The 27,980-nt window shown below is 50.7% G+C and overlaps 2 protein-coding genes across 3 annotated transcripts; one reads left to right on the forward strand and one right to left on the reverse strand.

Annotated features, from left to right (window-relative positions):
- The first annotated feature begins 206 nt into the window (after window positions 1-206).
- Tmem132a (transmembrane protein 132A) lies at window positions 207-11,748 on the forward strand. Of its 2 annotated transcripts, none has more exons than XM_027406675.1 (11): window positions 207-306; window positions 2,585-2,799; window positions 3,091-3,309; window positions 3,949-4,280; window positions 5,441-5,590; window positions 5,913-6,111; window positions 6,210-6,353; window positions 7,844-8,046; window positions 9,200-9,473; window positions 9,820-10,011; window positions 10,416-11,748. In XM_027406675.1, the coding sequence occupies exons 1-11, from the start codon at window positions 207-209 to the stop codon at window positions 11,457-11,459; spliced, it is 3,072 nt and encodes a 1,023-aa protein (XP_027262476.1). In that variant the 3' UTR covers window positions 11,460-11,748. The 2 variants fall into 2 exon arrangements, with proteins under 2 accessions (XP_027262476.1, XP_027262477.1); XM_027406676.1 differs by having other exon boundaries at window positions 5,916-6,111; window positions 10,416-11,459.
- Window positions 11,663-27,726, reverse strand: Slc15a3 (solute carrier family 15 member 3). The gene is made up of 8 exons (XM_027406677.1): window positions 27,166-27,726; window positions 21,602-21,879; window positions 17,134-17,281; window positions 15,586-15,696; window positions 14,935-15,106; window positions 13,926-14,084; window positions 12,276-12,431; window positions 11,663-11,945 (listed from the first exon to the last, which is right to left on the reverse strand). Exons 1-8 carry the CDS (start codon window positions 27,724-27,726, stop codon window positions 11,791-11,793), a joined length of 1,740 nt encoding a protein of 579 aa, XP_027262478.1. The 3' UTR covers window positions 11,663-11,790.
- Between the last annotated feature and the right edge of the window lie 254 nt (window positions 27,727-27,980).

A 27,980-nucleotide genomic window follows, 5' to 3' on the forward strand; every position in this document is an offset into this window, starting at 1 on the left:
ACCCGGCAGGACTGAGGGGACAGCCCATGTGCCTGCGTTCCCTCCCACCCTACTGCTCCCGCTCCATTGTCTGGGAACTGCTGCCGCGGGCGGGCAGCGCAGGGAACTGGCTGGCCAGAGGGGCCGGCGCGGAGCAGGCGCGGGAGATGCGGGCTGGATAGCAGCCACCTGAGCTGCGCGCCTGGAACCCGCTTTCTGTGGGAAGGATGTGCGCCTCGATGGCTGGATGCGCGGCTGCGGCCCCTCGGGGGCCCTACGGTGCCTGGCTCTGCCTCCTGGTGGCCCTCGCCCTGGAAGTCGTGAGAGGTCAGCGGGAAGGGAAGGGAGGGGAGGGGAGGGGCAAGCCTGCTCGGCCGAGGCCGTGCGCCAGAGATGCCCCTAAGCCTTTGGGCCCTGGAACTAAACCCAGAGAGGTGTCTTGGAGAGATCCAACCTTGGGAAACCGGTTCCCAGCTAGCTGCTCTTTTGCCTTCCCTGGGCACCACCTGGATACTGCTACCTGAGCCTAAAGTCTTCTCATTCCCATCTTCACCTGCCCGGTCCCAACTCCTCTGCAAGCCTCCTCTCCAGCCCCGGCTTCTAACCCTCTTCCCAGTGCACCACCCCTCCCTAACCTGCTGTTTTAGCCCCCACCAGCCTGCCCGCGAGTCACAGGAATGCAAAACAGCCCCTTTGCCTGGGACCCGAGAGATGTGCGTCTCTCTCCTTGTCCCAAGGAGATCTCTGACCTTGGAGTCTTCAGGGAGAGCCCCAGCCTTTGCCTTTCCGAGCCCTTGTGGGTGTACCCATCACTGGGTAAGGGGCAGCAGCTACCTCGTGCCTGACACGAGCTAGGGCTGAAAGGTGGAATATGCTACGGGAGACTGGAAGATGGTGGAGCATCCTATCCTCCTGCCCCACCAAGAGAGCTGGACTCCCAATGATGGGACACCATGGGAGCCTGTGGGAGTTGGGCTACTGAGCATCTTGTAATTATGGAAGCAGTGAATTAGAAGGTGGACCAGAGTCATCCCGGGGGCCGGCAGTCACTCACTTGTTACCCTCAGGGATATGGGGGTGGTGATGGTAGCTCTAGGGAAGATCCCCGCCCCCTCCCCATCCCAGCTCAGCTGTGTGGCTGAGAGTGAGCTGGTTCTGGAACTTGTTTCAGGCACCTGCTCCCCAACCTGCAGACCCAGTGGGAGCCTTAATAACCCCTCCACAGTGAGGGGAGGGAGGGAAGCTTTGTCACAGCCATTCTGCTCACCAAGAATCTCACTTCCCATGGGATTCTACAGCAATTTACAAAGCCCTTTCCTGCCCACGGGGTCACGAAATACTCCCACCCCCTTTTCCACTGAGGAAACCTAGGCTCCAAGATATTGGTGACTGGCCAGTCTTTCCTGGAGTACAGCTAGGACATGAAGTCAGCTCTCTGGGCTCCCAGGAAACCTCTCCAGGGAGAGTTGAGGGAATTCCAGAATGAGTTAAGACAGAGCCAGGCACATCGTCTGTACTTGTGGTTCCAGGCACTCTGGAGACACGTGAGGATTGTTCCCGATCTCAGAAAGGCAGTAGCAACAAGCAGAGCCAGAACAAGGTGTCTAGCAAGGGGTTAAATGATCACAGAAGTCTTTCTCAAGGAGGCACCGTTTGCTCTTGACCCTAAAGGAGGGTAGAGGCACAGTTAGGGGGTGAAGCCCATGTGGCTTAATGGTGTTTGTTGCATTGGATGGAAAGGCTGGGTAACCTGGCAGTGAATTCCTCTCTAGTTTCTCAGGTCTACCACAGGTTGGAGAACGCTCACACATCAGTTTCTAAATCCATTAAGTAGAGATTGTAGTAATAGAACTTAATCCACAGAACTGTGTGAGAGCTGAAAGAGTTAATGCATGTAAAAATGAATCTGTGTGGGGTTAAGTGCTTTAGAAATTGTTACTCTTTAGGGACTGTAGTACAAATCAATATAGCCTTAGTGGGCCTTTGTGGTTTTTATGATTGAATATTCCATCTCCTCAGGCTTATGGTTCCCACCCTTAGTGAGTGCCAGGAGCCTCATGGACCTCTTTGGTACCCTCCCCACGTCTTACTCCCGACCCCCGACCCCCAACCCCCAACTGGGGCAGGGAAGAAGGGATCAAGTTTGGATATTTGGTGTGGGTGTGCCATGGCAATAACTGGACCAAAGGACCCAGACACAACAAAAGTCTCCTTTCCTACAAAGCTCGACTCACAGTCTGACTTTTACTGAATAGATGCCAGTGCAGGAGTCCTGCCCTCCAAATACCTGGTATCTGAGGCAGGTGGGTAGTACGAACATGTAGGGGAGATTTTAAACAGGCTCTGTTGGAGAGAGAGGCAAGGTCTGTGAAAGGTAGAAAGAATGGCTGGGAAGTTTACTTCCAATCCCTGGTTCTCAAACTCATTGTGAGGCTCCCTGAACCTTGGTCACCTCATCTGTGAAATGGGATTATTCCTCTACATCTGGGAGACAGCACATTTGTAGTTTCCCCTTCTCCAACCCAGACCCACAGTGAGGATGGAGCTCAGTTCAATCTCCGCTAGCTCCAGAGCCATCCCATATCTACCCCTTATTCCTCTTCAGTTGGCAGTAACCAAGACACCCTGGACCCCATCTACCTGCCAGTGGCCCTGGAACTCCTGGATGCCCCCGAGCATTTTCGTGTGCAGCAGGTGGGCCACTACCCACCTGCTAACTCTTCTCTGGGCTCCCGTTCTGAGACCTTCCTGCTCCTGCAGCCCTGGCCCAGGGCACAGCCACTTCTCCGGGCTTCCTACCCACCTTTTGCCACTCAGCAGGTAAGGATAGGGCCCAGGGACTCCCAGGCAAATGACACTCATGTGTTCTGTTGTTTGGGCTCTTATTCCCCTATTTAAGAACTAATCAGGCCCAATCCTGCTTAACTCCTGAAACCAGGCAAGATTGGGCACATCGAGGTGGCATGGCTTTTCCCATTCCCTACACAGGAAGACTGAGGCCCCCTAATCTCCTGCTACACTGAGATTAGAAGCCCACCTTCCCATACCTGGCCATCGTGTTATCTGCCTCTCCTCCCTATCCTGCAGCTGAGCATCCTTGCTCTTTTTCAGGTGGTCCCTCCTAGGGTCACTGAGCCCCACCGGCGGCCTGTCCCTTGGGATGTGCGTGCTGTTTCAGTGGAAGCAGCTGTGACCCCAGCAGAGCCTTATGCCCGTGTCCTCTTCCACCTCAAAGGGCAGGATTGGCCACCAGGGCCTGGCAGCCTGCCCTGTGCCCGACTGCATGCCACACACCCTGCAGGCACGGCCCACCAAGCCTGCCGTTTCCAGGTGAGTGAGTTCTTTCTGCTGCTGCACCATGCAGGTGTGGTGCCAGGGTGGAGAGGACAGGACTGTACTACAGTCTGGGAAGTCTAGGGGCATGAGCCACCCGACTCCGTTTTGGTTCCTGATAGCCCTAGGAGAGGTTCCCTTGAGGATATCAGTCCATGGGGCATGACTTTGGGCACATAACTTAATGTCTCTAAGGCTCAGTTTGTTTGTTTGTTTGTTTGTTTGTTTGTTTGTTTTTCTTATCTGTAAAACAGACTGACAACAGTTCCCACCTATTGGGAGCTGGAAAAGAAATAAATGAGACAAATGTAAGAGTCACTGTAACAGAGCCATCAGCCTTTGTGCGTAGATTGTGGAGTCAGGCCCAAAGACCCGCTGGTGAGGTCTGTTTCTTGCTCTGATATTCTGGGCTCTAGGTAGGTTCTTGGATGTGGTCAAGATTGTCCCATTTTGCTTGACCTACAGTATTCTGAGCCCTAGACTTGGTGGGTCCTTAGTTTATTGTGGCACATGGGAAACATCTTTGGTTCTGCCTTTCATAGACCTCTCCAGCTTAGGTTTTTCTGCCAATGGAGAAGGATTCCTTTCTACCCTTCCTAGGGCCAATCACAGCCTTTGCCTTCATTGTATTTGCAGCCATCTCTGGGTGCTTGTGTGGTGGAATTGGAGTTCCCGTCTCACTGGTTCTCCCAAACTGCCACCACAAGGGCTGAACTGGCCTACACACTGGAGCCTGCAGGTGAGGGACCTGGGGGCTGTGGCCCTGGCATAGAGGAAGAGCAGGGGGAGCAGGCTCTCCCAGTGGGTGGTGTGGAGCTGCACCCCGCAGACCCCCCACAGTACCAGGAGGTACCTCTGGATGAAGCAGTCACTTTGCGAGCACCCGATGTGCTAATGCGACCTGGCCAGCTCTTCACTGCCACCCTCCTGCTCCGACACAACTTCACGGCCAATCTTCTTACCCTTCGGTGAGTGCTAGGCCTCCATGGTGGGAGAGGGGATAGGGATGACAGCAGGTAGCTATTTTTTCCTGCAGTCCTTGCTGGAGCTCTTGGCCTCCACAAACCATGAGTTCTGCATAAATGTTCCCAGCAGAGAGTTGCAAATATTCTGGGCACAGCCCAGAAGTGGGAAGCCTCCCTGGGACTTTAAGTCCTGTGGTAGAGGAAGTCTGAGAGCTTGGAGTGTCCAGAGCTAGGCTATGCTCAGATGCTGACAAGATGGGTATCTTGTCTGGGCTCGAGCATCCATAGGGTCCTCTACTTGCTACTGTTGCTTGAGGGGGACTTTGGACAAAGCCCGCTCCTGCCATTCAAAGACTCCCATTCTTTATGTCCTTTTCTGTAGGGAGTTACACCAAAGCATCCTCTACCCGACCCAATGAACTGACAAGGATCTGTAGTGTAACTTTTCCTCTACCATGGGCGAGTATGTGGGAGTTCCACCCGACATGTTTCCCTACCCTTCATGCCCACTCAGGCTCACTCATCCATGGACTCTACAGACCTTATAGTACAAGTCCTGTGTCTCCACAATGGAGTTGTACAGAGATGCAAGATCCAGTGCCCATCTATACCAAGGACTCGAAGACAGGGCATGAACTAGATTAAATAGCGTTTGGGGGTGGGGGTGATTGGATGAAGGTATGAAGTACCCTGAGGACTTGGGCGAGTTGGCAGAGTAAGGGGGAAGCCATTTACTACCACCTATAAGAAATAGTATTTGGGAAGAAAGGCAGACTAGGCTGTAGGTGCAGTCTGAGCAAAGGCCTGGGGTCATGAATGTGAGCTTGGCTGGGGAGGGACAACTCCTGGTGTAGCCCAAGTCCACAATATTTGGAGAGATGTCACTGCCCCTATTGAGGCTGAGTCAGGACCTGGAGACTCTGGAATGCCAGGCCTGAGCTTCATCTTGTGGGCAGTAGAGAGTTATAAGTGGCTGTTGGATGGTAGAAGAAGGAGTGTGATGTAGCCTGTCTTGAGGTGGGGTCCTTCTGAGAAGACTAGAAAGAGATTCCAGTTGGTGGAAGGCCAGACAGGAAGTTGACATCTTTAGCTCTTTGTCTGCCTTTCCAACACAGTCTGTAACTCAGTCTCCATCTTGACCAAAACCCGTATGCTCTTTGCAGGATCAAGGTGAAGAAAGGGCTACAGGTGACTGCTGCCCGCACAGCCCAGCCTACCCTCTGGACTGCTAAGCTAGACCGCTTCAAGGGCTCAAAGCACCACACCAGCCTGATCACCTGTCACCGTGCCGGACCTGCAGAGCCAGATGCTAGGTAGGCACAAAAGATAGTTCTAGCTCTAGAATGCTAGAGAACAGGTTTAGGGGGTCCTCTGGATGCCCCCCACCCCAGTGAGCATTTGGGGACATAAATCAGTGGCTCTATGGATCTTAAGAGGGGCTTGGAGGCTAAGTTGGGCTCTGTAGCCAGGTGGAGGCTTAGGCGCTGTCACTTTACATTGTGATCTTGGCGGAGCTACGTCATCTCTGTGCCTCCATCTTCTTGTCAGTCAAATGGGGTTAATTGTAGAGGTTGCTTATGAACACAGATGGTACCTGGCAGCTGGCAAACACTCAGCTCTTCTCTCTTCTGCCAGCAGTCCCCTTGAACAGTCCGAGTTCCTGTGGGTGGACTTTGCTGTGGAGAACAGCACTGGTGGGGGTGTGGCAGTCACTCGCCCTGTCACGTGGCAGCTGGAGTACCCAGGTCAGGCCCCCGAAGCAGAGAAAGACAAAATGGTGTGGGAGATCCTGGTGTCTGAGAGGGACATCAGAGCCCTCATCCCCCTGGCCAAGGTAAGAGGCTACCATTTGTGCTCATCCCCATGGGAAGCCTGGTCTCAGGAACCCCAGAAGGTGAGAACCCTGAAACTAAACGACCCTTGCACCCTCAGGCCGAGGAGCTGGTGAACACAGCTCCATTGACAGGAGTGCCCCAGCGCATCCCTGTGCGTCTCGTCACTGTGGACAGTGGGGGAGCCCTGGAGGAGGTGACAGAGCACATTGGTTGTGAGTCAGCCAACACACAGGTCCTGCAGGTGAGTGGCAACACTCGTGTGTGTGAGCATGCGCAGTCACTCACATAGCTTTGCTCCTTTCAGCAGTACGTCTCCAAGAGAACAGCTTCTCAAACTCAAACTTCATGGCAGGGTTGTGGCACCAATTAACTTTCTTTCTTTCTGTCTTTCTTTCTCTTTCTTTCTTCCTTCCTTCCTTCCTTCCTTTCTTTCTTTCTTTCTTTCTTTCTTTCTTTCTTTCTTTCTTTCTTTCTTCCTTTCCTTTCTTCCTTCTTTTTTTGGCTCCAATCATCTCTCTAAAGTGGTAACTCTGAAAGTTCGACCTTAAGCTTATTGCTATATTCATTGTCCATCGTCCATTTTGGCGCTAGCCAGGGAGCTGAGCTGGAAGAGTTCATGTCCTTTGGAATCAGGAAGTTTTTGTGGACACCTGTGTTAGTTACTTGCCTCACTGCTGTGAGAAAACCCTGATGAAAGCAACTTAAGGAAGGACGGGTTTATTCTGGCTTGTAGATAAGGATACAGTCCATTATGGCAGGGAAGGAGGAGCATGGGAGCTTGAGGCAGCTGGTCATGTTGTACTGTAGTCAGGAAACAGAGAGAGGAATACTGGTGCTGAGAAAAAACGGATTTCTCCTTTTTATTTAGGGGGTGGGGGATGGGGCAGGGGACCCAGCCCATGGATGGCGCTGCCCATATCCAGGATGTGCCTTCTTACCTCAGTGAACCCAATCTGGAAATTCCCTCACAGACATATCTAGAGGTTTGTCTCCCAGGGAGTTCTAGATCTCATCAGGTTGGCAATATTAATCATCACAGCCCATCTTTGTTATGAACTAGTTGTGTGATCATGTGCAAGTCTCTTCACCTCTCTGAGCCTCAGGTCCCTCAACTCTAACATATTATTAGAGTTAAAGATACCTAAGACAGTACCCAGCAGATAGCAAGAACGGAGACATCAGCAGTTACTACTGTTATAATCTGATGAATATTATCATAATAATCACTGTCTTAATGACCTGTGAAGTTAAGAGGGTAGACAGCTTTGTCCATCTTGAGTTCTTAACGAGGAAGCACTGACCCAGATCCCAGGCAGCAGTGACAGCACCATGAGGCTCCTGGGTGGGTGGGCCCATCTTTCCCTTCAGCTTTCAACCTTAGCTGTAGCTGGCTGCTAGATGCCTCCAGCAGCAATGTCCGAGACTGACACTAAGGAGCTAACATTGTAAGTTCAACCCTGACTCTGCCAGGAGGAAGGCTGTGTGTGTCTCATGCAAATGGCCCAGCTCGTCTGCTGGAGAACCAAATTATGGCCCAATGCCTCTGGGATAGATTTTGGTAGCACAGCAAAAATATTTTAAACTAAGAGCAGCTGCTGTCCAGTGCACCACAACACACATTTCTGTGCCATACATAATTGAGTTTGAGTTGTAGCCTCCTTATGGTTGGAGTAGATGATGCTATATCAACGCCTGTCATTTGTGTCTCTGCCCATCTTTGACTCTCCATAGGTATCTGAGGCCTGTGATGCTGTGTTTGTGGCTGGCCAGGAGAGTCGGGGGGCCAAGGGAGTGCGGGTGGACTTCTGGTGGCGCCGACTGCGGGCCTCACTGAAGCTGACCGTATGGGCCCCACTATTGCCCCTGCACATCGAGCTAACTGACACGACTCTGGAGCAGATTCGAGGCTGGAGGGTCCCAGGCCCAGCAGAAGGGTGAGTGTAGCTCTGCAGGAGCCCATAGGACTTGGTGAATTCCTTCTGGGACTGAGGGTACACAGTGGACAAGTCCACGGAACCAGGCTGGGGTCTGGAACACTGCTCCCTGCTCACCTGCAGTGCCTTCTGATCATTAGTTACTTTACATGTTGCTGTGACAAACCACTTGACAAAAGAAACTTAAGAAACACTGGGTTTATCTGGCTCACGGTTCAAGGTACAGCACATTATGGTGGGGCAGTCTAGTGGCAGAACTTTAGGGAGCTGGACAGCTCACATTGCATCCGAAGTCAGGAAGCAGAGAGAGTGATAGATGCTGGTGATAGATGCTTACTTTCTCCTTTTCATTCAGTAGTGGATCCCGGCTGATGGGAAAGTACTGCCCATAGTTAGGGTTGATCTTCCCACCTCAGTTGCCCTCACTGTCATGCCCAGAGATCTGTCTCTCAGATGATTCTGGATTTTGTCAAGTTGACAATATTAGCCGTCACCTACCTTTGACCACCAGAACCCTGACCACTGTAGTGTAAACTGGCAACCTCCCTGTCCCTTCTCCCCCAACTTCCTTATCAGCCGTAACACATACAAATTCTCTTTGCTTAGTTTTCTGCCCATTCTTCTCCAGCTCCACACTCTATCCCTGAGAGTGTTTACTACTATACCCCGAAGCCTTGAATGGACCAAGCTCCATAAAAATAAACTATACCAGGTAGTGGGGAGGCTCGCCAGAACCTGAAGGTGAGGATGTGGTGCCTGGGCCTCTCAAAGTAATGTAATTCTCATGCCCTGTAGAAACGGAGTTGTCACTCCATTTCCTTGTCACCTTCCCACTCCAGAGATATCCAGAAATAAGTGCAGCAAATTGGATAGAAAGGCCCATTTTACCGTAATTCAACTGGGGTCTGAGCAGAAAGACTTGGGACCCGGAAGGGAGGGTATTCAGGACAAAGTTTGAAGAACAGGAGGCAAACACCAGCCACGCACCTCTGGTTACTATTGTTGTTTTGTCATTTGTGCAAGCTGAGGCATTAAGCTTCAATTCAGAACCTCAAGGTGGGTGGCAGGCCAGGGCCTTGCTGAGTTTGGAATTTGGGCAAGGCGTGGTCTCCAGTGGGCGGAGCCATCACTGACGCCCCGCCCCACCCCGCAGGCAGCTGGAGCCTGAGGCCGCTGTTGAGGAGGCAGAGAAACGCTCCCGGGGCTGCCGCCTGCAGTACCAGAGAGCTGGTGTGCGCTTCTTGGTACCCTTTGTGGCCCACCCGTTGGATGGTGGCCGCCGCCTCACCTACCTACTCGGCCCTGACTGGCTGCTGGATGTGACTCACCTTGTGGCAGCCCATGCCCGTGTGCAAGATCCTCGCATAGCCTCCTTGGAAGGCGGCCGTATCCTAGTGGGTCGGGAGCCTGGAGTCACCTCTATTGAGGTGAGTCACCATAGGGGACGCTAAAGAGCAGGACTCCGTCCTCTCCCCCCAGGGTGCCGGTGTCCCCAGAATGTCCCTGATTAGGTGTGAAGGCTGCAGAAGGGGTTGGGGAGAACAGGTCTAGGAGGCTGAGTGAGAATGGCATTCATTGAAGGAAATGCTCACTGCAGGAAATGTGGCGGGTGTGAAGGACAAGGGTATAAGTGTGTGGGGACAGGCCGTCAGAAGGGCACTGTCCTCTGGTGTGGATTGGAGTCTGTAAGTTTTTAGAGTGTAGAAATGCTGGGAAACTGTGCAGGAGACCCCACCACCACCACCCCAATTTTCATTTGCTTCCCACTCTTAGGTTCGTTCCCCACTATCTGACTCCATCCTGGGGGAGCAGGCACTGGCTGTGACAGACGACAAGGTCTCAATGCTAGAGCTGAGAGTGCAGCCGGTGATGGGCATCTCATTGGCCCTGAGCCGAGGCATGATCCACCCTGGGGAGGTCACAGCCACGAGCTGGGCCCAGTCAGCTCTTCCAGCTCCAAAGCAGGTGATGGCTAGGGGTCAGGGAGCATGGCCAACAGCTATTGATGGGGGCTGATGGTGGAGGAGGATGGGAGGGAGTGGGTCCTGGTACTTGGACCAGGGTTTTCAAAATAAGGACTACTTCCCGTGAGGTAGTGAGTTCTCTGAGGCTGGAAGTGATCAAGCAGTGGCTGGCTGGAGTATGGCACTGGGAGGTTCATTAGGCTCTCCTGAGGACTCAGACTCCTGGGCTGAGTGGCAGACAGGTGATTGACACGCATCCCCTCTCTCCCTGTGTTTTGTCCATTTGCCTGTGTCTCTGTTTCCTCTGTGCGCTTTCTTCCGTGTGGCCTGTCACTGTGGGAGTGGTTTGTGTGTGCATGCATGCCTGCCCTCGCGTGTCTCTGCCTGTGTCCGTGTGCCCTGCAGGAGGTGGCCCTCTCCCTGTGGCTGTCCTTCTCTGACCACACTTTGGCCCCTGCCGAGCTCTACGACCGCAGTGACCTGGGACTGTCAGTCTCAGCTGAGGAGCCCAGTGCTGTCCTACCGGCGGAAGAGCAGGGAGCCCGACTTGGTGTGGTGGTGAGTGGAGTAGGTGCTGAAGGGCTGCCCCTACACGTGGCTCTGCACCCACCGGAACCGTGTCGCCGGGGCCGCCATCGTGTGCCCCTGGCTTCAGGCACTGCCTGGCTGGGGCTGCCCCCTTTGCCCACGCCAGCTCCTGCCCTCCCATCCAGTCCTGCCCGGAGTCCACCATTCACAGAAGCCACTGTGGAGGGAAAGCGGCAGGTAGCGGGTGGTATGGGGGGCCATGTGGACGTTAGAGGCAAGTTTGAGCGGGCAGAGGAAGAGGCTGGGAAGGAAGAGGATGAGGCCAAAGAAGAGGAGGAAGACGAGGAAGAGATGGTGCCTGCCCCTCAGCGTGTCACCGACCTAGAGCTGGGAATGTATGCTCTGCTGGGTATCTTCTGTCTGGCCATCCTCATCTTTCTGGTCAATGGTGTGGTCTTCGTGTTGCGCTACCAGCGCAAAGAGCCTCCCGACAGCGCTACGGACCCTTCCTCCCCGCAGCCGCACAACTGGGTCTGGCTGGGCACCAACCAGGAGGAACTGAGTCGTCAGCTGGACCGTTGCTCCTCCCCGGGCCCACCCAAGGGGGAGGGGGGCTGCCCCTGTGAAAGTGGAGCAGGAGGGGATGCCCCAACCGTGGCCCCCAGTGCTTCAGAGGGCACTGTTGGCTCCTCGAGCACCCTGGCCCGCAAAGAAGCTGGGGGACGTCGCAAGAGAGTAGAGTTTGTGACATTTGCGCCCGCACCCCCAGCCCAGCTGCCGGAGGAGCCTGTAGGGGCCCCAGCTGTACAGTCCATCCTGGTGGCAGGTGAGGAGGACATCCGCTGGGTGTGTGAGGACATGGGGCTGAAGGACCCGGAGGAGCTTCGTAACTACATGGAGAGGATCCGGGGCAGCTCTTGACTACTCCCTGGCCTGCCAAGTGCAGCTTCAGCCACCAGCCCAGGCAGTGGGACCAGTGGGGTGTCTGGCTGGACTTCTTGCCTGGCCCTTATGCTCATCCTCTGGTGCTTGTTGATCCGAGTCCCCTGCTTGGGTCCCCTTGGGACCCAAGGTCCCCTCCGAACCCAGGTCCCCTCCACCCCATCCCTTGTTGTGGACCATGGTCAAGAGGGAGGGCGCATGCCCCTTATTTATGGGAACCACTTCATTCTAATGTTGGGTACAGAATAAATGAGAATGGGTACAGCCAGTTCTGATGTGACACTGTCTATCCGTGTGCTTGGAGACTAAGTCAGCCCCTGACTCTGCTGGATGAGCTCTGGGAGGCTGGGTCCTGACGAGTCCTCTCATAGCGACCAGCAATCCAGAGAAACAGGACAACTGTGACAGCCTGAATGCCGGCTAGCAGGAAGAAGTAAAGGTCCATCTGGCAGTTGTTGATGTTCCCTGTGAACAGGAAGACTGACATGTAGGTAGGGAGGGGCTCCTTGGGCTAGCAGCTAAAGCCACACACCAGTGAGTGCCGTCTGAGAGCACTGGGTAGAGAGCCCTCTAGTATTGAAACTCCCCAAGTGTCTCTTGGTGTATCTCCTATTCCTCTATTTGGAGACTTGAAGCAAACACCAGGGAAGAAAGTGACCACTCATCAGTCAGTCATGGCTGAGTTCCAGAAGCAGGAAGGTGCCTGTGAGGGCCACTGAGTCTAAAGCATGACTGCTCGTCCCATCCCTATACCGCCCTCCATTCCTATCCTGGGGAGGGTTCCCTCTCACTCACCGAAGTCCTTGGGGCAGTACATCCAGCCCCCAGGCAAGGACAGTAGGGCCACCAGGCCAGAGCCCAGCAGTGAGCCTACCCCAGAAAGGCAGAAGAAGATACCCATGATTGCACCTTGCATGGAGCGTGGAGCTTCTGAGTAGGCGAACTCCAGACCTGTGGGAGAGACAGGGAAGGAACTTGGGCTGCAGCAGGAGCAGAGATGGGCCCCACTGTCAAACTCCCAGTATGGGGGGGAGGTGTCATATTCTCCTGCCCGCCTTTCCAAGCCTCTATCCTAATTCCCTTGGATGGTGTGTCCCCATGACTGATAGCACCTGCATACCTGTGACGTGACACATTTTGTCTGCCCTCCTCATCCACATCTGATAGAGCACTCCCTGGACATCACAAACACCACCCCAGAGCTCTATTCTACCTCCTGGGCATCCCAGTGATGGGGGTAGGTTCCATCTTAGCAGCTTCTTCAGCTTTTCCCTACTTTTTTCCAACCTTCCTTCCACACCATCACCAAATCATTTCCATTCAGCATCTAAAATAGTATCCAAATGTAGGCTCTGCTGGGCACCAACCCCCTTTTCCCTCATCACCCACACAAAGCTGAGTGGCTCTCTGATTTATTATTATTATTATTATTTTATTTTTTTGAGACAGGGTTTCTCTGTGTAACCTTGGCTGTCCTGAAAACTCACTTTGTAGACCAGTCTGGCCTCAAAGTCACAGAGATCTGCCTGCCTCTGCTGGAATTAAAGGCCTGCGCCACAACTGCCTGGCTGTCTGGAACTCGGAGGCTTCCATTCCCTATATGATTGATGGGAGGACCGACGGGTGTTGTTGGCCTTGGGAGAATTCATCCATGCTCAGCCACTGGGCCCACAGTGACTCCCTCTCCACACTCTCCCCTCTCCAGTGCTTACTCCCCGCTGTGCCTCCTGGTTCATGCTGTCCTCACTGCACTGGAGGGCCTTCCCATACTTACTGGCTTCAGCTTGCCCATTAGCCATCTCCTTAACCCTTCCCACCTTACTCTCAGCCCGGCCACACTCTGCAGCCTCCAGTCCAGCACTGGTTGGTTTTTGTTGTTTGTTTTTGCTTGCAACTTGAGTTCATAGGGTCAGTTTTATCATCAAGATCTAGAATTCCCACCATGGCCTAGAGGGAAAGCCTACCCAAACTTGCAGTTTTGGCTTCCTGACTAGGTTGGGACAGGGTTGGTGTGTGTGTGTGTGTGTGTGTGTGTGTGTGTGTGTGTGTGTGTGCACGCTTGCACACTGTAGGACACAGTGTGAATCCCAGAAGGGAAGAGCACCCAGCCCAGGAGATTTTTGAGGAAAGATGCAGAAGGAACAATGACCACAAAGGCAAAAGATAGGCAGAATCCAGGGCTCAGGGGACATATAGGAGGTGTCTTTTAACCTCTAACTCCCAAGGGTCTGATGCAATGGCTGGCTCAAGCCTGAACCCAGTGCTAGAAAGTCCCTCAAACCTCACTGGAGCAGACACAGACCTTATTCAGAATCACTGCTCCCTCCATACAGAAGCCAGAATGCTATCTGTGCCGGTCGGTGGTTCCCTCTGGTCTGGAGGTACATACACCCAAGCAGAGCTTAGCACCAGTGTAGGAGGAGCTGGGGAGGGAATCCAGCATACCTGTAATGCTGGCAAAAATCTCACTGATCCCGATGAGCAGGTACTGGGGGATTTGCCACCAGATAGACAGTGGTGCCGCATAGTACAAGTCCTGCCCAATCAGTTGAGGCACTGTGTGGTTGGCAGCAATGTACTTCAAGCGCTCTTTCTCCAAGACTCCTGGGGGATTCCGGGTGGGGAGCAACAGAGTACAGTTAGACCACCCCAGGCAGTTTAGAGTTTGAGTTCCAACTCTTTTTTTTTTTTTTTTTTTGCCTTGGCTGCTAGGAAGCTCAGCTAGGTTTTGTATTTTGTAGGAGTTCTTATTAATCCAGAATCTGTTATGACAGTCTTTGCAAATGAAGAAAGTGAAACTCAGATTGAGCAATCAGCCCAGAATCACACAGTTTATAAGCAGTCAGGGCTAAATCTTAGTCCCAGTACATCTGGTTTTCAAGCTGGCCTACTTTCCTTAAGATCACATGACTTCTCTAGGGCAAGGCTAGGTATTATGGTAGTGTTTCCAGCCTGGATTTTAGGTTCATTGTCTTCTCCCTACAATGCTTTGGAGACATCTTTGCCCTGATGAACAAATCACAATCAGATAGGGCACTTGTATTCTAGTTCTGGCCCTTCCACTGGCTTGTTGTGCAAACCCAGGCAAGTTACCCAACCTTTTGGAGACTTCATCCCCTTACCCAAGAACCAATACAATCCCCGAGATTACTGAGGCCAAAATTACTAGGACAAAATACTAAATAAATAAGATAGTCACAAAAGAATCTAGTTTGTGTTGCACCTGATCACCAAGACAGTGTTCCTTTAGCTTTAATTTCTTCAGCCTCTATTTATTTGCTTATTTATCTTTGCTTTCAGATGGTCTCATGTAGCCCAGGTTGGCCTCGAACCCTCCTGAGTGCTGAGGACTACAAGTGTGCACCACTACACCTAGTGCCTTTCACTCCCTTATACTGTGTCTTGAGGGCAGAGCTCTCACTCAGGGTCTGAATGAACATGGTATATCACACACCTGCTGCAATGATGGAGGTGAACCCAAAGAACATGCCCAGAGCCATCATCTGCAGAGCTGAGGGCAGCAGCAGCTTGCACCGAAGCAGTAGAGGATCAATCAAGTGGTCCTTGACAGGGACCAGAACCAGTATCACCACAACATTGGCCAGCAGGAGCCAGGCTTCTGGGATCTGAGTGGGAGAGGGCCAGGAGAGACAGGTTGGCTGAGCAGAAAGAGCTCTGGGCTGGACAATGCCCCTGAGTAACCCAGGGCTAGTGCTCCTGCCCCACCCTTATTCCCCATGGTACTCAGCTTTCTCAGTTGTGTAACTAGAGGACAGGGTTATATCAGGGAAGGCAAAGTTCTTCCTGGATACAACTTTCCATTGTGAGTGCAGCATGGAAAGGGTTCCAGGGAAATAGGGGAAATGGCAGCACTGAAGAGGGACCTGTGTGTGCACTGGGGGGTGCAAACTGGACAGTGAGCAGGAGCATGCCGGGGACACCTAGTTCCTGTGGGCAGCTGACCATGCTGAGAGAGGGGCTGCTGTTGCATATGTTCCTCCACCCTGCTGGTTATTCTCTTGTCTCCTAAGCATGCCACATCACTGAGGGGTTGGGGGTCTCACAGGATGCATGGCTGGGACTGACCACACACTTGCTCTCTTACCCTGTAGTAACTCTTTCCTGAGCTCAGAGACGAAGAGCTATCGGTAGGGTTGGTCTGGAAGATGTTGGGGATTTGGAGGTGGAGACCTTGCAGGACGTAGGTGGACTGCATCTGTGGAGAGATAGAGACAGGTCAGGGTGGAGCTGGTCACTGGACCTCTGAATCCAGGAGGCTTTGGAGCGTATTCCTCAGCAGCATTCCTGGGCAGCTGGCCCTTCCCCAGTCAGGGAAGGGTGCTCCCAACCTGCTTCTCACTGGGAGGCAGCTTTGGGGATGGGGTTTTCTGATGTTCTCAGGTCATGAGCAGTAACCACAAATTTATCCCAGAGCCTGGCCACAGATGATCAGATGCCTTTCCCATTGTGTCTCCAGATCCTACATGGGGTAGGGGGGTGGGTATGCATAAGTGTTTATTGAAACGAGGGAAGATAATGACATGGCTATCTCTACTGGGAGTTGTCATATGACACTGAAATTGAGCTGAGTCCTTAGCGTTGACATAACCAGTGTAGAGGTACTGATCTGCCAGCATGGCTTTTTTTTTTTTTTTTTTCATTTTTGGTTTTTTGAGACAGGGTTTCTCTGTGTAGCTTTGGAGCCTATCCTGGCACTCACTCTGGAAACCAGGCTGGCCTCGAACTCACAGAGATCTGCCTGCCTCTGCCTCCCAAGTGCTGGGATTAAAGGCGTGTGCCACCAATGCCTGGCCCAGCATGGCTTTGGACACAGCTGCTGGAAGGAACAGGTTTGGTGGCCCTGCCTCTCAATGTACCAGACACTGGTACTCTAGCTGCCATGAAGTGCAGGGGTTCCAGGAGACTCCGAGCAAGGGGACCATGCAAGGGGAAGGGACACTCTGGGGTCAGTCAGGGCAGCAGCCATTTGTTAGCCGCTGTGGAAGGATGTCAATGTCCTGACAGCTTGTATGGACATCTTCCCCATGTTCCTGCATCCTGTGGGACAGTCTGTGCTACCCTAGACCAGTAGGCTATGACCCTGTCTTAGGCTCTCTCCAATGAAGAGGGTGCGGGAAGTGACGGCCTTGTTACTTGGGGGTTAGGGATGGATTATGTTGTGGGATATTTGTACATTACGTGAAAATGTATTACTATGATTGGTGTAATAAAAGGCTGAATGACCAATAGCTAGGCAGAAGGCATAGGAGGAACTTCTGGACAGAGAGAGAGAACTCTGGGAAGAAGGCAGAGTTGCCAGCGAGACTCAGAGGAAGCAGCATGGGCAGTACCAGGTAATGAGCCATGCAACAGAACATAGATTTAAAATAAATGGGTTAATTTAAGCTGCAAGAGCTAGTGGGACAAGCCTAAGCTAAGGTCAAGCTTGCTTATATAGTAAGTCTCAATGTTGTTATTTGTGCTCTGGTGACCCAAAGAAAACTTCAACTATAGGTAATATTAGACTGCTGCCCTGGCTCCACACATGTGAAAGCATGTAAGGAGGAAATGCTGCTGCAGACTTCTACAGCAAGCGCTGAGCCCATGAGGTGCTGGGGTGCCAGGCCCCAGACCAGAAGGCAGAGGCGCCTACCTGGAAATATACCATCCAGTAAGGCACAAGGGTCACCATCACAGGCAGGAGCTTCACCAGCACCTGGAAGTTGGCCATGTCTTCCTGTGGAGAAGGACCCCACTGGAGAGACCTCTGGTCAGGCAGCAGGTGGGCACCTTCAGTGTCCCTGTAAGGCCACAGGAAGAGAAAAAGAGACAGGCACAACTGAGCTCTCTCTAGCACTAAGGCCACCACCTCAACCATCCTCCTCCCAGGATCCCCATTGCCTCTTCAGTGAGATGACTCAGCCGGTAAAAGCATTGGCCTTTATTCTGAGTGTAATTCCCAGGGCCCACACAGTGGATGGAGAGAACCAATTCCCAGATCCCTGAGAATCCCAGCCACTGCTCCCCTCCATTACACTGTAAAGGCCTCTAACACCAACTCTACCACCCTTCCTGCCACCCCCACTAGTGATGTGATCAATGTCACCCAAGCTGTCAAGGGTGGCATAAGACTTTCACCACTCTCAAACTGTATACAGTTCTCGGGTTTTGTGCAGGGAGGGGGACGGGGTGGTGTGTGTAAAACCAGAGAGGGAGGAAAGCAGAGTCTTCAGGGATTTTGTTTTCATTTCTGACTTCTGACTTGTGACATCCATTTACCATGAGAACCACGGAAGTCCCAACACAAATCCGACTCAGAGTCTTCCAGATTTGTTGTACCCCAATTCCCTTGCTGCTGACCCCAAGTCTATCCTCAGTGGACTTAACAGTGAGGTGGAGAGTAGAGAGTGAAAAGGCAGAGATGGAAGGAGCTTCACCAAGAGACCAGATAGAGCGACCTTTACCCTTTGCCCTCAGGGTTTCTGAACCTTTCTCATCCAAAAGCCCTGAGCTGTCCTCCGAGATTCCAGAAGGAAAATGTCCAGCTGGTCTCCTTCAGGGACGGCTGCCATAAACTCCTCCCCTCCCAGCCTTCAGTGCTGTTCCTCATCAGTGCTGTGGTCTGCTTCTCTTGCCAGATCCAGGCTGGCTTTGTGACTCCTCAGTCAATAGACAGAGGCTGATGCCATGCTTTGCAAAGTCTAAGCCCCTGCAGCCCTTAAGAAGACCCACAGCTTCTTCTACCACCCACCTTCTGGAACATTCCTTCTTAGAATGATCCTTTTTCACATCCCAAACACCATCCCCGAGAAGTGCGAGCTACAGACGAGGCCACAGGAAGGGGAAACTTAGATTTTCACCATCCGTCCCCGCTAAGCTCCGAGCTCACCATCTACTACCACTGTGTGAGAATGTTCTAGAATCTAGCCCTTTAAAGCTCCCAAATGACCTGGTGATGTCGAGAGCAGCAGAAGACACGCCCTGCTAACCAACCGTAGTTACCCACAGCATTTGAAAGAGGATGAAAAGCTGGTGCTTGAGTCGGTAAGTTGCGGTGTGGTTTGTGAAGGCAGTAACGGCTAATTAAACCCACCAGACTCCTTGGCACCTGTAACTTCACTGACTGACCTCCAGCAATCCAGCAGACTGGGGAAGGCTGGCACATAACCCATTTCTCTAGATTCCACTGACCCCAGCTGGGACTGGGTCTGGCCAGAAACTAGAGACAGATTTGCTTGGCATAAGTGGTTAATTTTACACAGTAGAATTTTGTTCAACTATAAAGAACAATGAAATTATGATATCTGAGGAAAATGGATGGAACTGGAAAGTATTGTATTAAGTGAGGTAACCTAGGCTTAGACAAATACTGCATGGTCCCACCTGCTCGCTACTATACATGTGTATGTATGTGTGAGTATATTTACACACAGGGAACTAGAACGGGGGTTGGGAGAGAAGAAACAAAAGGCTTTAAGAAGGGGTTAGGAAGGGCAATAGAACATGTGAGAAAACTGGAAGGAAGAATGGGGGCAGAGGGGACAGTGAAGAGTGGGGACAGGGAGAGGAGGAGGTGGGAAGAATGTATGAAAATGCCAAAAGGAAAGCCGCTATTTTGTAAGCTAATATAAAAAGAGATCAGAAACAATTGTGGTGGGGCACACTTTTAATCCCAGCACTCGAGAGGCAGAGGCAGATGGATCTCTGTGTTCAAGGCTAGCCTGGTCTACAAAGTGAGTTCCAGGGCAGTCAGGGATACACAGAGAAACCCAGAGCTTGGAGGTACAAGATGGCTCAATAGGTTAAGGCACTTGGCACCAAGTCTGACGACCTGAGTTTTAGCCCTGGGCCCCACACAGTAGAAGGAGAGAACTGACTCTCACGAGTTGTCCTATGATTTCCTTATGCTTGTTGTATCAGACAAACAGACAGACAGACAGACAGACAGACAGACAGACAGACACACACACACACACACACACACACACACACACACACACGTACTGTGTGGAATATTTTGATCACACTCTGACATTTCTGAGACTGTCAATGAAGTTTACCTTGAATTAGAGTGCAGAGTTAGCTACTACCTGACCAGAATTATCCATAGAGGTTTTGGAGGACCCAGAACATACAGAAAAACACAGAAGTTGTAGGGAGGGGCTTAGAAAGATTCAAGGCACTTTTGGATGGAGGAAAGAGAGAGAGGAGGTCACTGGTCACTTCTCCACCCTTCTCTGAGCAATCAGGTTTTTACCCCGATATTTTACTCCCAAGTTTTATTTAATAATAGAACAATATAGTAATTGCTTCACATACATACACATATAAATAAGTAAGTAAGCAAGCAAGTAAATAACATTTAAAAACCAGACCAGATGGAAAGGACAGTAGACTACCAAACATTTCCAAGGACACTTGGAATCAATTTCTCTCAGGTGGGAACTCATGAGGGAGGGAGCCATGACAGTTGCTTTCTGAAGACTCTGTTTCACTTAATAACATGGTTGTTTTATTCTAGAATAATTAAATCAACTGTGGCTACACCTTTGGCCTTTTCTCTTTGCCCTTTGACCTGATTCTTTTCTTGTCTAAGAGCCTTGTGTCATCCTTTGTGACTCACGAAAGGATAACACCAGTGTAGTCCTCTCTAAAGATTCAGATCATACCTCAGGGAACTTCCCTGTGGCCATCAAGTTACCTACTCATCCTGATTGTCACCGGCAGCCCACCAGCAGTGCTTATTTTTACTGCCAGTCCCATCATATATCACCACTGTCCTCTGCATTTCTTCTAAAAATTTGAGTGTGTATGTACATGGTGTGTGTGTGTGTGTGTGTGTGTGTGTGTGTGTGTGTGTGTGTGTGTGTGCACTCATGTATGCATGCATTTCTGTGTTCAGTACGTGTGTGCAGGTGTCTTAGCTTTTACTGTCAACCTCTTTACACAGCTTGAGTCACCTGAAGAAGAGAGTCTCAACCGAGCGGTTGTCCAGATAAGACTGGCCCTTGGGAATGTCTATGGGGAGATGTCTTGATTTTTAATTGATGTAGGCTCACTGTGGTGGGAGCCATTTCCTAGGCAGGTGGTCCTGGGCGGTATACAAAAGCCAGCATGAGCCTGAGTGAGCCAGCAAGCAGTATTCCTTCATGGTTTCTGCTTCAAGTTCCTGCCCTGACTTTCTTCAGTGACGGGCTGTAACCTGAGAGCCAAAAAAAGCCCTTTCTTCCTCTAAGCTGCTTTTGATCATGGTGTTTGTTACAGCAACAGAATTAAATTAGAACAGTACGTGTGCACATTCCTGTGTGAACTGGAGGTGCAGTGGGTATTATTAACATGGTTTTAAATTTGAGAGGGAGTGTTGCATGTGGAGACCAGAGGGCATCTCACTGAGGTAGGGTCTCTCACTGAACTCAGGGCTAGGCTTTTGACCAGCAAACTAGTGATCCTTCTGTCTCCACCCCAGTGCCCCCACCCCCCCAATCCCCACAGGCTGGGATTACAAGCATGTATGTGACCATGCCTTGCTTTTTATATGGGTTCTGGGGTTTTAAATTCAGCTCCTCATGCTTGTGCAGTAAATGCTTTATCAACTGAGCCATCTCCCAAGCACGTGTGTGTGTGTGTGTGTGTGTGTGTGTGTGTGTGTACAGGTGCACATGTGTGCATGTGCATGTAGAGGCCAGAGAACTTTTAGGAATGCTGTCTGCCTTCTTTGGGATGCTCTCTCATTGGCCTGCAGCTCACATTAGGCTAGGGTGAATGTTGAACAAGTCCCAGGGACTCACCTGTCTCTACCTCCCTAGTGCTGAGACTGTGGGTCTGTGCCACCATGATGGGCATTTTTAAGTTGGTGCTAGGGATGAGAACTTGGTAGGCAAGTGCTTTAGACAGGGCCATCCCCACAGCCGTGTCCTTATGATTTCTAATTAGGGGATTATCAGTAACACCACCACCAACATGACCGCCGGCAGCCCCATCATTTTCACTGGAACCACCATCCTTAGTCATTGTAGCTCTGACTGTGACTGGAGGGCGGGTTCTCACTCAGTGCCAGAAATAGAGCCAAAAGGATCTGGATCCCCACAGGGGGCTTGGCAGCCACCCTTACCCTTTGTTACCTGGAAGAATGCTGGGGACAGCAGTTTTGGAATGCAAGCTTCAGCATAGATGACACTTGGCTGCCTGTTGGGGGCTTGGTGATGAAGACGGGGGTGGCAAAGAGGAAAAGGAAGAATGCCAGGCCCACAAGGCCTACGATGATGCTGTAGCCCCACAGGAAGCTGACGTTCTGTTCAATGAAGGCCACCACCAGCAGGGACAGAACGGCACCCAAGTTGATACTCCAATAGAACCAGTTGAAGAAGCGGCGGGTGGCATCCCGTCCAAGGTCCATCACCTGCCATCCAGCCAGGGACAAGAGTGAGGGAGGACCCAGGAGGTCCTCTGTACACATACATCCCATTGGGATGCTTCTGAGGTCAGCAAGTAAGCACATTCCTAATCTCTGATTACTAAATATACATTCAGTAAATATTCATTAGATGAATAGTGAACATACTTTTTTTTATGTGTATGGTGTGCGTATGTGTGCATGCATGTTTGTATGTATGTAAGCACACGTGTTCAGGGGTGCACATATACATATGGAGGTTTGAGGTCTGATGTATCAGTTACTCATTCCACCTTATCTCACCGCAGGATCTCTCAATAAAACCCAGAGTCCACCAATATGTCTAGTCTCCCTAACCAAGTTATTCTGGGGATCCCATCCATCTCTGTTGTTTAAGACTGAAATTACAGGCAGGTTACCAAGGCCACTTGGCATTCTGTGTGGGTTCAGGGAACCCAAACTCTGGACTTCATGTTTGCACAGTAAGCAAGTTAATTGCTGAGCAATCTCCAGTCCATGCATATACCCTTTTTTGAGAGCCGGTTAATGACTGAAACACTTTTACCCAGCTGTCTTATATGCTCATGACGCACATTGTTTGTTTGTTTGTTTGTTTGTTTATTGTCACCAACTAGGACATGCAACAAATGTCTTTAAGGCCATTTTGTTCACTTCTGGTCTTTGAACAACCCATGCTGTGCGTTACTTTCATAATCGGCAAAATGTCCATAAAAATCTCCGTTCATTCCACACTATTAATGCGATGTATGTCTACTACTGAAAGGTTAGACTGAGACTGGTTAAGAATTTTCTCTGAAGCTCAAGTTGCAAGCTGAGTTTTGCATGGGAGCTTACCCCTTTGGGTGTGCTATCTTCCCCCTTCTACGCATGGTCAAACAAAGCTGGAGAAACAGGAGGTGGGTAGAGGTGGTTCTAGCTGCCTCGCCCTCACAGCAAGCTCTGACCTTATGAAAAAAACCTTTCTCAGGCCCCTTAGCAAGGGCATATCTCACCCCAGGATTTAGGTCAATCTACAGTAGATCCTCCGCTCTGTCCTGCTGTCTCTGACTAGCTGCCTTGGCTTCATTCCCATTCCCAGACCATGCCCGCTAGATTCTGATTCAGCAGTTCAGAAGGAAGACCCTGGCTCCTGCATTTCTAAAAAGCCAGAAGAACTAGGGGTTGCTTCACAAATGAGTCTCTGCATTCTTGTTTGTGTACATGTGTGTACATGTGCATGTGTGCATATGTGTGCAGACACACTGAGGTTTATCTGCATGTGTGTGCACTGGGGTGAGAGCACTGGGGTGAGAGGCATGTGTGTTCACACTGTGCTTTTTAAAAAAATTATTTATTTTTATGTGAATTGGTGTTTTGCTTATACATATGTCTGTGTGAGGGTGTTGGATCCCCTGCAACTGAGTTACAGACAGTTGTGAGCTGCCATGAGGGTGCTGGGAATTGAACCCAAGTCCTCTGGAAGAGTAGCCAGTGCTTTTTACCTCTGGGACATTTCTCTAGGCCTGCACTGCTTTTTATAAGGTTGTTGGGATTTCACCTCAGTTCCTCATGCTTTTGTAGCATGTACTGCACCCTTTAATCCCCTACTTCCATGTGAAGATCCAAGTTAGGGCCTCAAACATGCTACACAAGTGCTCCACCATTGAAATATAGCTCCAGCTCTCTTTCTCTCTCTCTCTCTCTCTCTCTCTCTCTCTCTCTCTCTCTCTCTCTCTCTTCTGTCTGTCTGTCTGTCTCTCTCTTTTATTTTTGAAACAGATTCTCATTAAGTTGTGGAGACTAACTTTGAACTTATTCTGTAGCTTAAGCAGAACTTGCCATCCTCCTTCCTAAGCCTTCCAAGCAGCTGGGATTCCTGTGGTACCAGGTCTGGCTAACAGCCATGTCCCAACAACCACCAAATCTTAGGATCTATCACTATTCTTCCACCCATTCCAAATCATGGAATACATATTTCCACTTACTAAGAGGATTCTCCCACGCTTTCCTTGCAGCTGTTGTGCTGAGGAAATGATAAATGTTTTTCTCCTTATCTAAATGTAAAATTATAATCCATACAGATGTGTTTAAAACTGCATTGCCTTGGGGATTCTCCCTTGGAGAAGAGAGTAGGGGCACTGCCATGTCAGCTTACTGAGAATCCTTGCCTGAACCTTCAAGCAGAAAATTGAATACGCCCCATTATGAACAGCTACTTCCATTTATTAATTGGAAGTACATATGACAAGTGTAACTGGAAGGGACCGACCATGCAGCCCATGTGGGATATAAATGAATCCTTCCAGAATAAGTGAATGCCATGTGGAGAATGATGGATGGCCCTTCCTGAAATCAGCAAGTGTGCTAAACTTGCAGCTTCTATACATGGCTATTTTCCAGATGGTGCCAAACTCCCCATATCCCTAGACTGGCTACCTAACCTCCTGAATGCTGCAGCATCCTGTCCAGTGCTCTGGTACATCTAATCCTGTGGCCCCACCCATATCTCCAATGCAGTAGAGCCAATTTTTTTTGTTTTGTTTTGGTTTGGTTTTGGTTTTCAAGACAGGGTTTCTCAGTGTAGGTCTGGCTATACTGGAACTCACTCTGCCTCCTGCGCACAGGGATTAAAGGCGTGCACCACCACCATTTAGCCAGTAGAGCCATCTTTAAAGAATTCAAATACAATAAAGTCTACCTTGTCTTAAGCCAATCCAGTGTCTCTACACTGTCCTGGGGAGCGAGTTACAAAGACAGCAAAAATTACAAGGATGTGGGAATGGAAAGGAGGAGGGAGCCCCTCAACCCAGAGTCTGCTTGGAAGCCAATCACCAGCTGAGAATCAAGAATTCCAGCACAATGAGCATTTGTTGTGATGGTTGCCAGCATAGAAACAGTATTCATCTGATACATAGTGATTTTATGTTAAAATAATGACGAGTAAAGCTGTAGATGTCACAGAAGGCTCCGTGATCTAGCCTCTGGGCAACCAGTTCTGCTGCCAGAAGGAGAGAAGAGGTGCTTGGTGGCTGAGGACCTTGGAGATATGGTTGAAAGGTCATTGATGAGAGACCAAAAAAGAAAGATGGCCTCCTTTAGGGAATTTTCACAAGCTTGGTCCAGGAATCCTAAAGTGTCAGTGGCAGAATTCTCTGAGCTGACAGAGCTGTTTTGTGACCTGAGCTTTGATCAGAGCTGAATTTTGATCAACAGGAACTGCCCAGATTTGCATGGCTCTCATTTGCACAACTGTACGTTCTATACAAAGCAGCTTGTGCTAACCTTCCAGAACTGTACACTACAAATCTGGACTGCCTTCCTCCATGGGGGCACAAATCACATGCCAGGAAATGCCCATAAAGAGACTCATTCCAACCAAATGGAGCCTCACATGTTATTACCCTGTGCTGTAGGTGGCATACGATCTGCTCCCCGGCCTGCTGTTCTTTGTAGCACACTCATTATCAATAAACTCCTCTTTGTATTCTGTTTTGTAGAATAAACTTGCTGTCTGCCAGTCCCTGCAATAGTTGGCCACCCCTATCTACTCCAGGGTTTTAGGGCAGCTGGGAGCGGGTAAAGAGTGGGATGTCAACCAAAGAGTAAAGTAAGTAGAAGATGGGACATTCCTTTTGGCAAGTATGGGAATCTCCTGATCAACACTAAGTGGGAGGGAAGAGACAGATGCCTGAGGCCCAAGCTGCCTACAAATGCCTGTGTCTCCATCTCCTAGGGGTCCAAACACACTCTGCTGATCTCTACTAAGCAGCTGCTCACACATGTGCATGTATATTTCCAAACACACACACACACACACACACACACACACACACACACACACACACATAAACAAATACATGTTATTAGAAAGGGCAGTCCTCAGTAAGGACCCTGGTCACTGTGAGGCGTGGGATTGTGGATGTCAACTGAAAGACCTAACTCATTGAAAACTGTCTGACTTCCGAGTGCTTCATGAGGAAAATAAAGTGAATTAGAGAAAATGTGCAATTCATCCAGTGGCCTGATCATACTGCCAATATCACCTGACCCCTGCTTCCACAGACACCTCATCTTTGCCATGCCTGCCTGTGATGATTTCTGCATTCTGCCTGTGATCATTCACCCTGTTCGTAGTTGTTTTAATAATATTCTCCACTAGTTTATTGTATTATCAACTATACTATTTGTGCACAGCTACCAAAACAGGGCCATGTCAGCAAGACTTTAAGACAAACATTTAGCAAATATTTATTGGCTTTGTTTTCCCTATATGCCACATCATGTCCTAGGGGAATGTCAAGGGCTCAGGTGAGGTGAATACCTGGCTGCCCCTCTAATGACGGGCAAAGATAAGATCTGAATATGTTTGTCCAGTACCTCTGATGTTGCTTGGTGAGAAGAGGCTGGCTGGCTCCTGTACAAGTCCTCGGGTCCCACTGATATATTAGGACAGGGCCCAAACTGGAACCTGAGGCTCAGCTGCCTCCCCAGCCTTCATGCTTGTGATCTGTTGCTTTTTTTGGTTTTTCAAGACAGGGTTTCTCTGTGTAGCTTTGGAGCCTATCCTGGCACTGGCTCTGGAGACCAGGCTGGCCTCGAACTCACAGAGATTCCGCCTGCCTCTGCCTCCCAAGTGCTGGGATTAAAAGCGTGCGCCACCAACCCCGAAACAACCTGATGAATAGTTAAGAAGGCCAAGTTAAAACACAGATAGCAACTAGGTATGGTGCTTCACATCTGAAATCCCAGCAAACAGTAAGGAGTCCAAGTCAAGAGGATAGGCACAAGTTTGATGCCAACCTGGGTTATTTAATGAATTCTAGACCAGTCTGGGCTACAAAGGTGAGACCCTGTCTCAAAATAACACACACACACACACACACATACACACACACACACACACACACACACACACACACACACACACACACCACTGGGGCAGGCATGGTGGCACACCAGCATTTGGGAGGTAGATGCAGTAGGTTCAACTACAACCACAAATCCAGTTGGAGACAGTCTGAAATGCTGAGACCCTGTCTTAAAAAAAAAAAAAAAAAAAAAAAAGGCACTCAGCCTGAAACTTGGGGCATGGCTTAGAGACAGGAGCTATGTCTAATCTTACTGAAGATTGTATGACTCTTTGGAGAGCAAGCAGCCCTACTGTTTTCAAATAAGGAAACTGGTGTAAAGAGGGTGAGTGGTTTGTCTGAGGTCACTCTGGAGGCTAGAACCTCCAACTCAGGATCTCCAGTCCCCTTGTGCCTCAGTGGCACAATGCCTCTGGCCACTCACCTGGTCAGCTCCGAATGAAGTGAGGTTGCTCCTCACGGAGCTGGCAGCCAGTGCCAGGAGCAGCAGCACCAAGTAGAGGGTAGTTGCGCAGTAGGGGCTGGACCAGGAGCTTGGGCAGTCTGCGGATGGGCAGGCCGGTTCCAGCGGAAACAAGGGTATCTCTCCACAGAAGGATTTGCGGCCATCGTCGGTGATGGTGGCGAGCAACAAGCCCGAGGTAGCCAGGTAGAGTACCAGGCTGAGCGAGATGGTGAGAAAGCGGCCCAGGTACACATCTGCCAGCCAGCCTCCCACAGGAGCCAGCAGGTAGGAGGCGCCCAGGAAGATGAGTGTGGCCCTTGACGCCTGCCCGCCCTCCCAATTGAAGTTCAAGCTGTTGAGGTAGAGCACAAGGTTGGAGGTGATGCCAAAGAAGGCAGCACGTTCCAGCATCTCCACCAGCAGCACCGCAGCAGCCGCTGTCCTTCTCCACCGTCGTCGGGGACCCCGTGGGCGAGCTACCAGCGGTTGCCTCTCCCCAGACCCCCTTGGCTGCTCCTGAGCACAAGGCGCAGCAGACATCGTGGGCCTCCTGCCTCCGTGACACAGATCCTCTCCTCTGCCCTTCCCTCTTCTACCCTAAACCGACTGCCCTCTTTCCTCACCCCTTGCCTCCTCTCTTTCCCTCAGGTCGCTCTTCGCTACCCAGATTCGATCTCCACTTTAAATCTCCATTCTCTCCTTCTACTTCTTACTTCTTGTTCATCTCCACCCCAGTGATTCTGCCCAGTCTTCTTTCCTACCTTCACTCTGGCCTTGACTATCCCCACACCCTG

This window comes from Cricetulus griseus, chromosome 3 (assembly GCF_003668045.3).
Source record: "Cricetulus griseus strain 17A/GY chromosome 3, alternate assembly CriGri-PICRH-1.0, whole genome shotgun sequence".
NCBI lineage: Eukaryota > Metazoa > Chordata > Mammalia > Rodentia > Cricetidae > Cricetulus > Cricetulus griseus.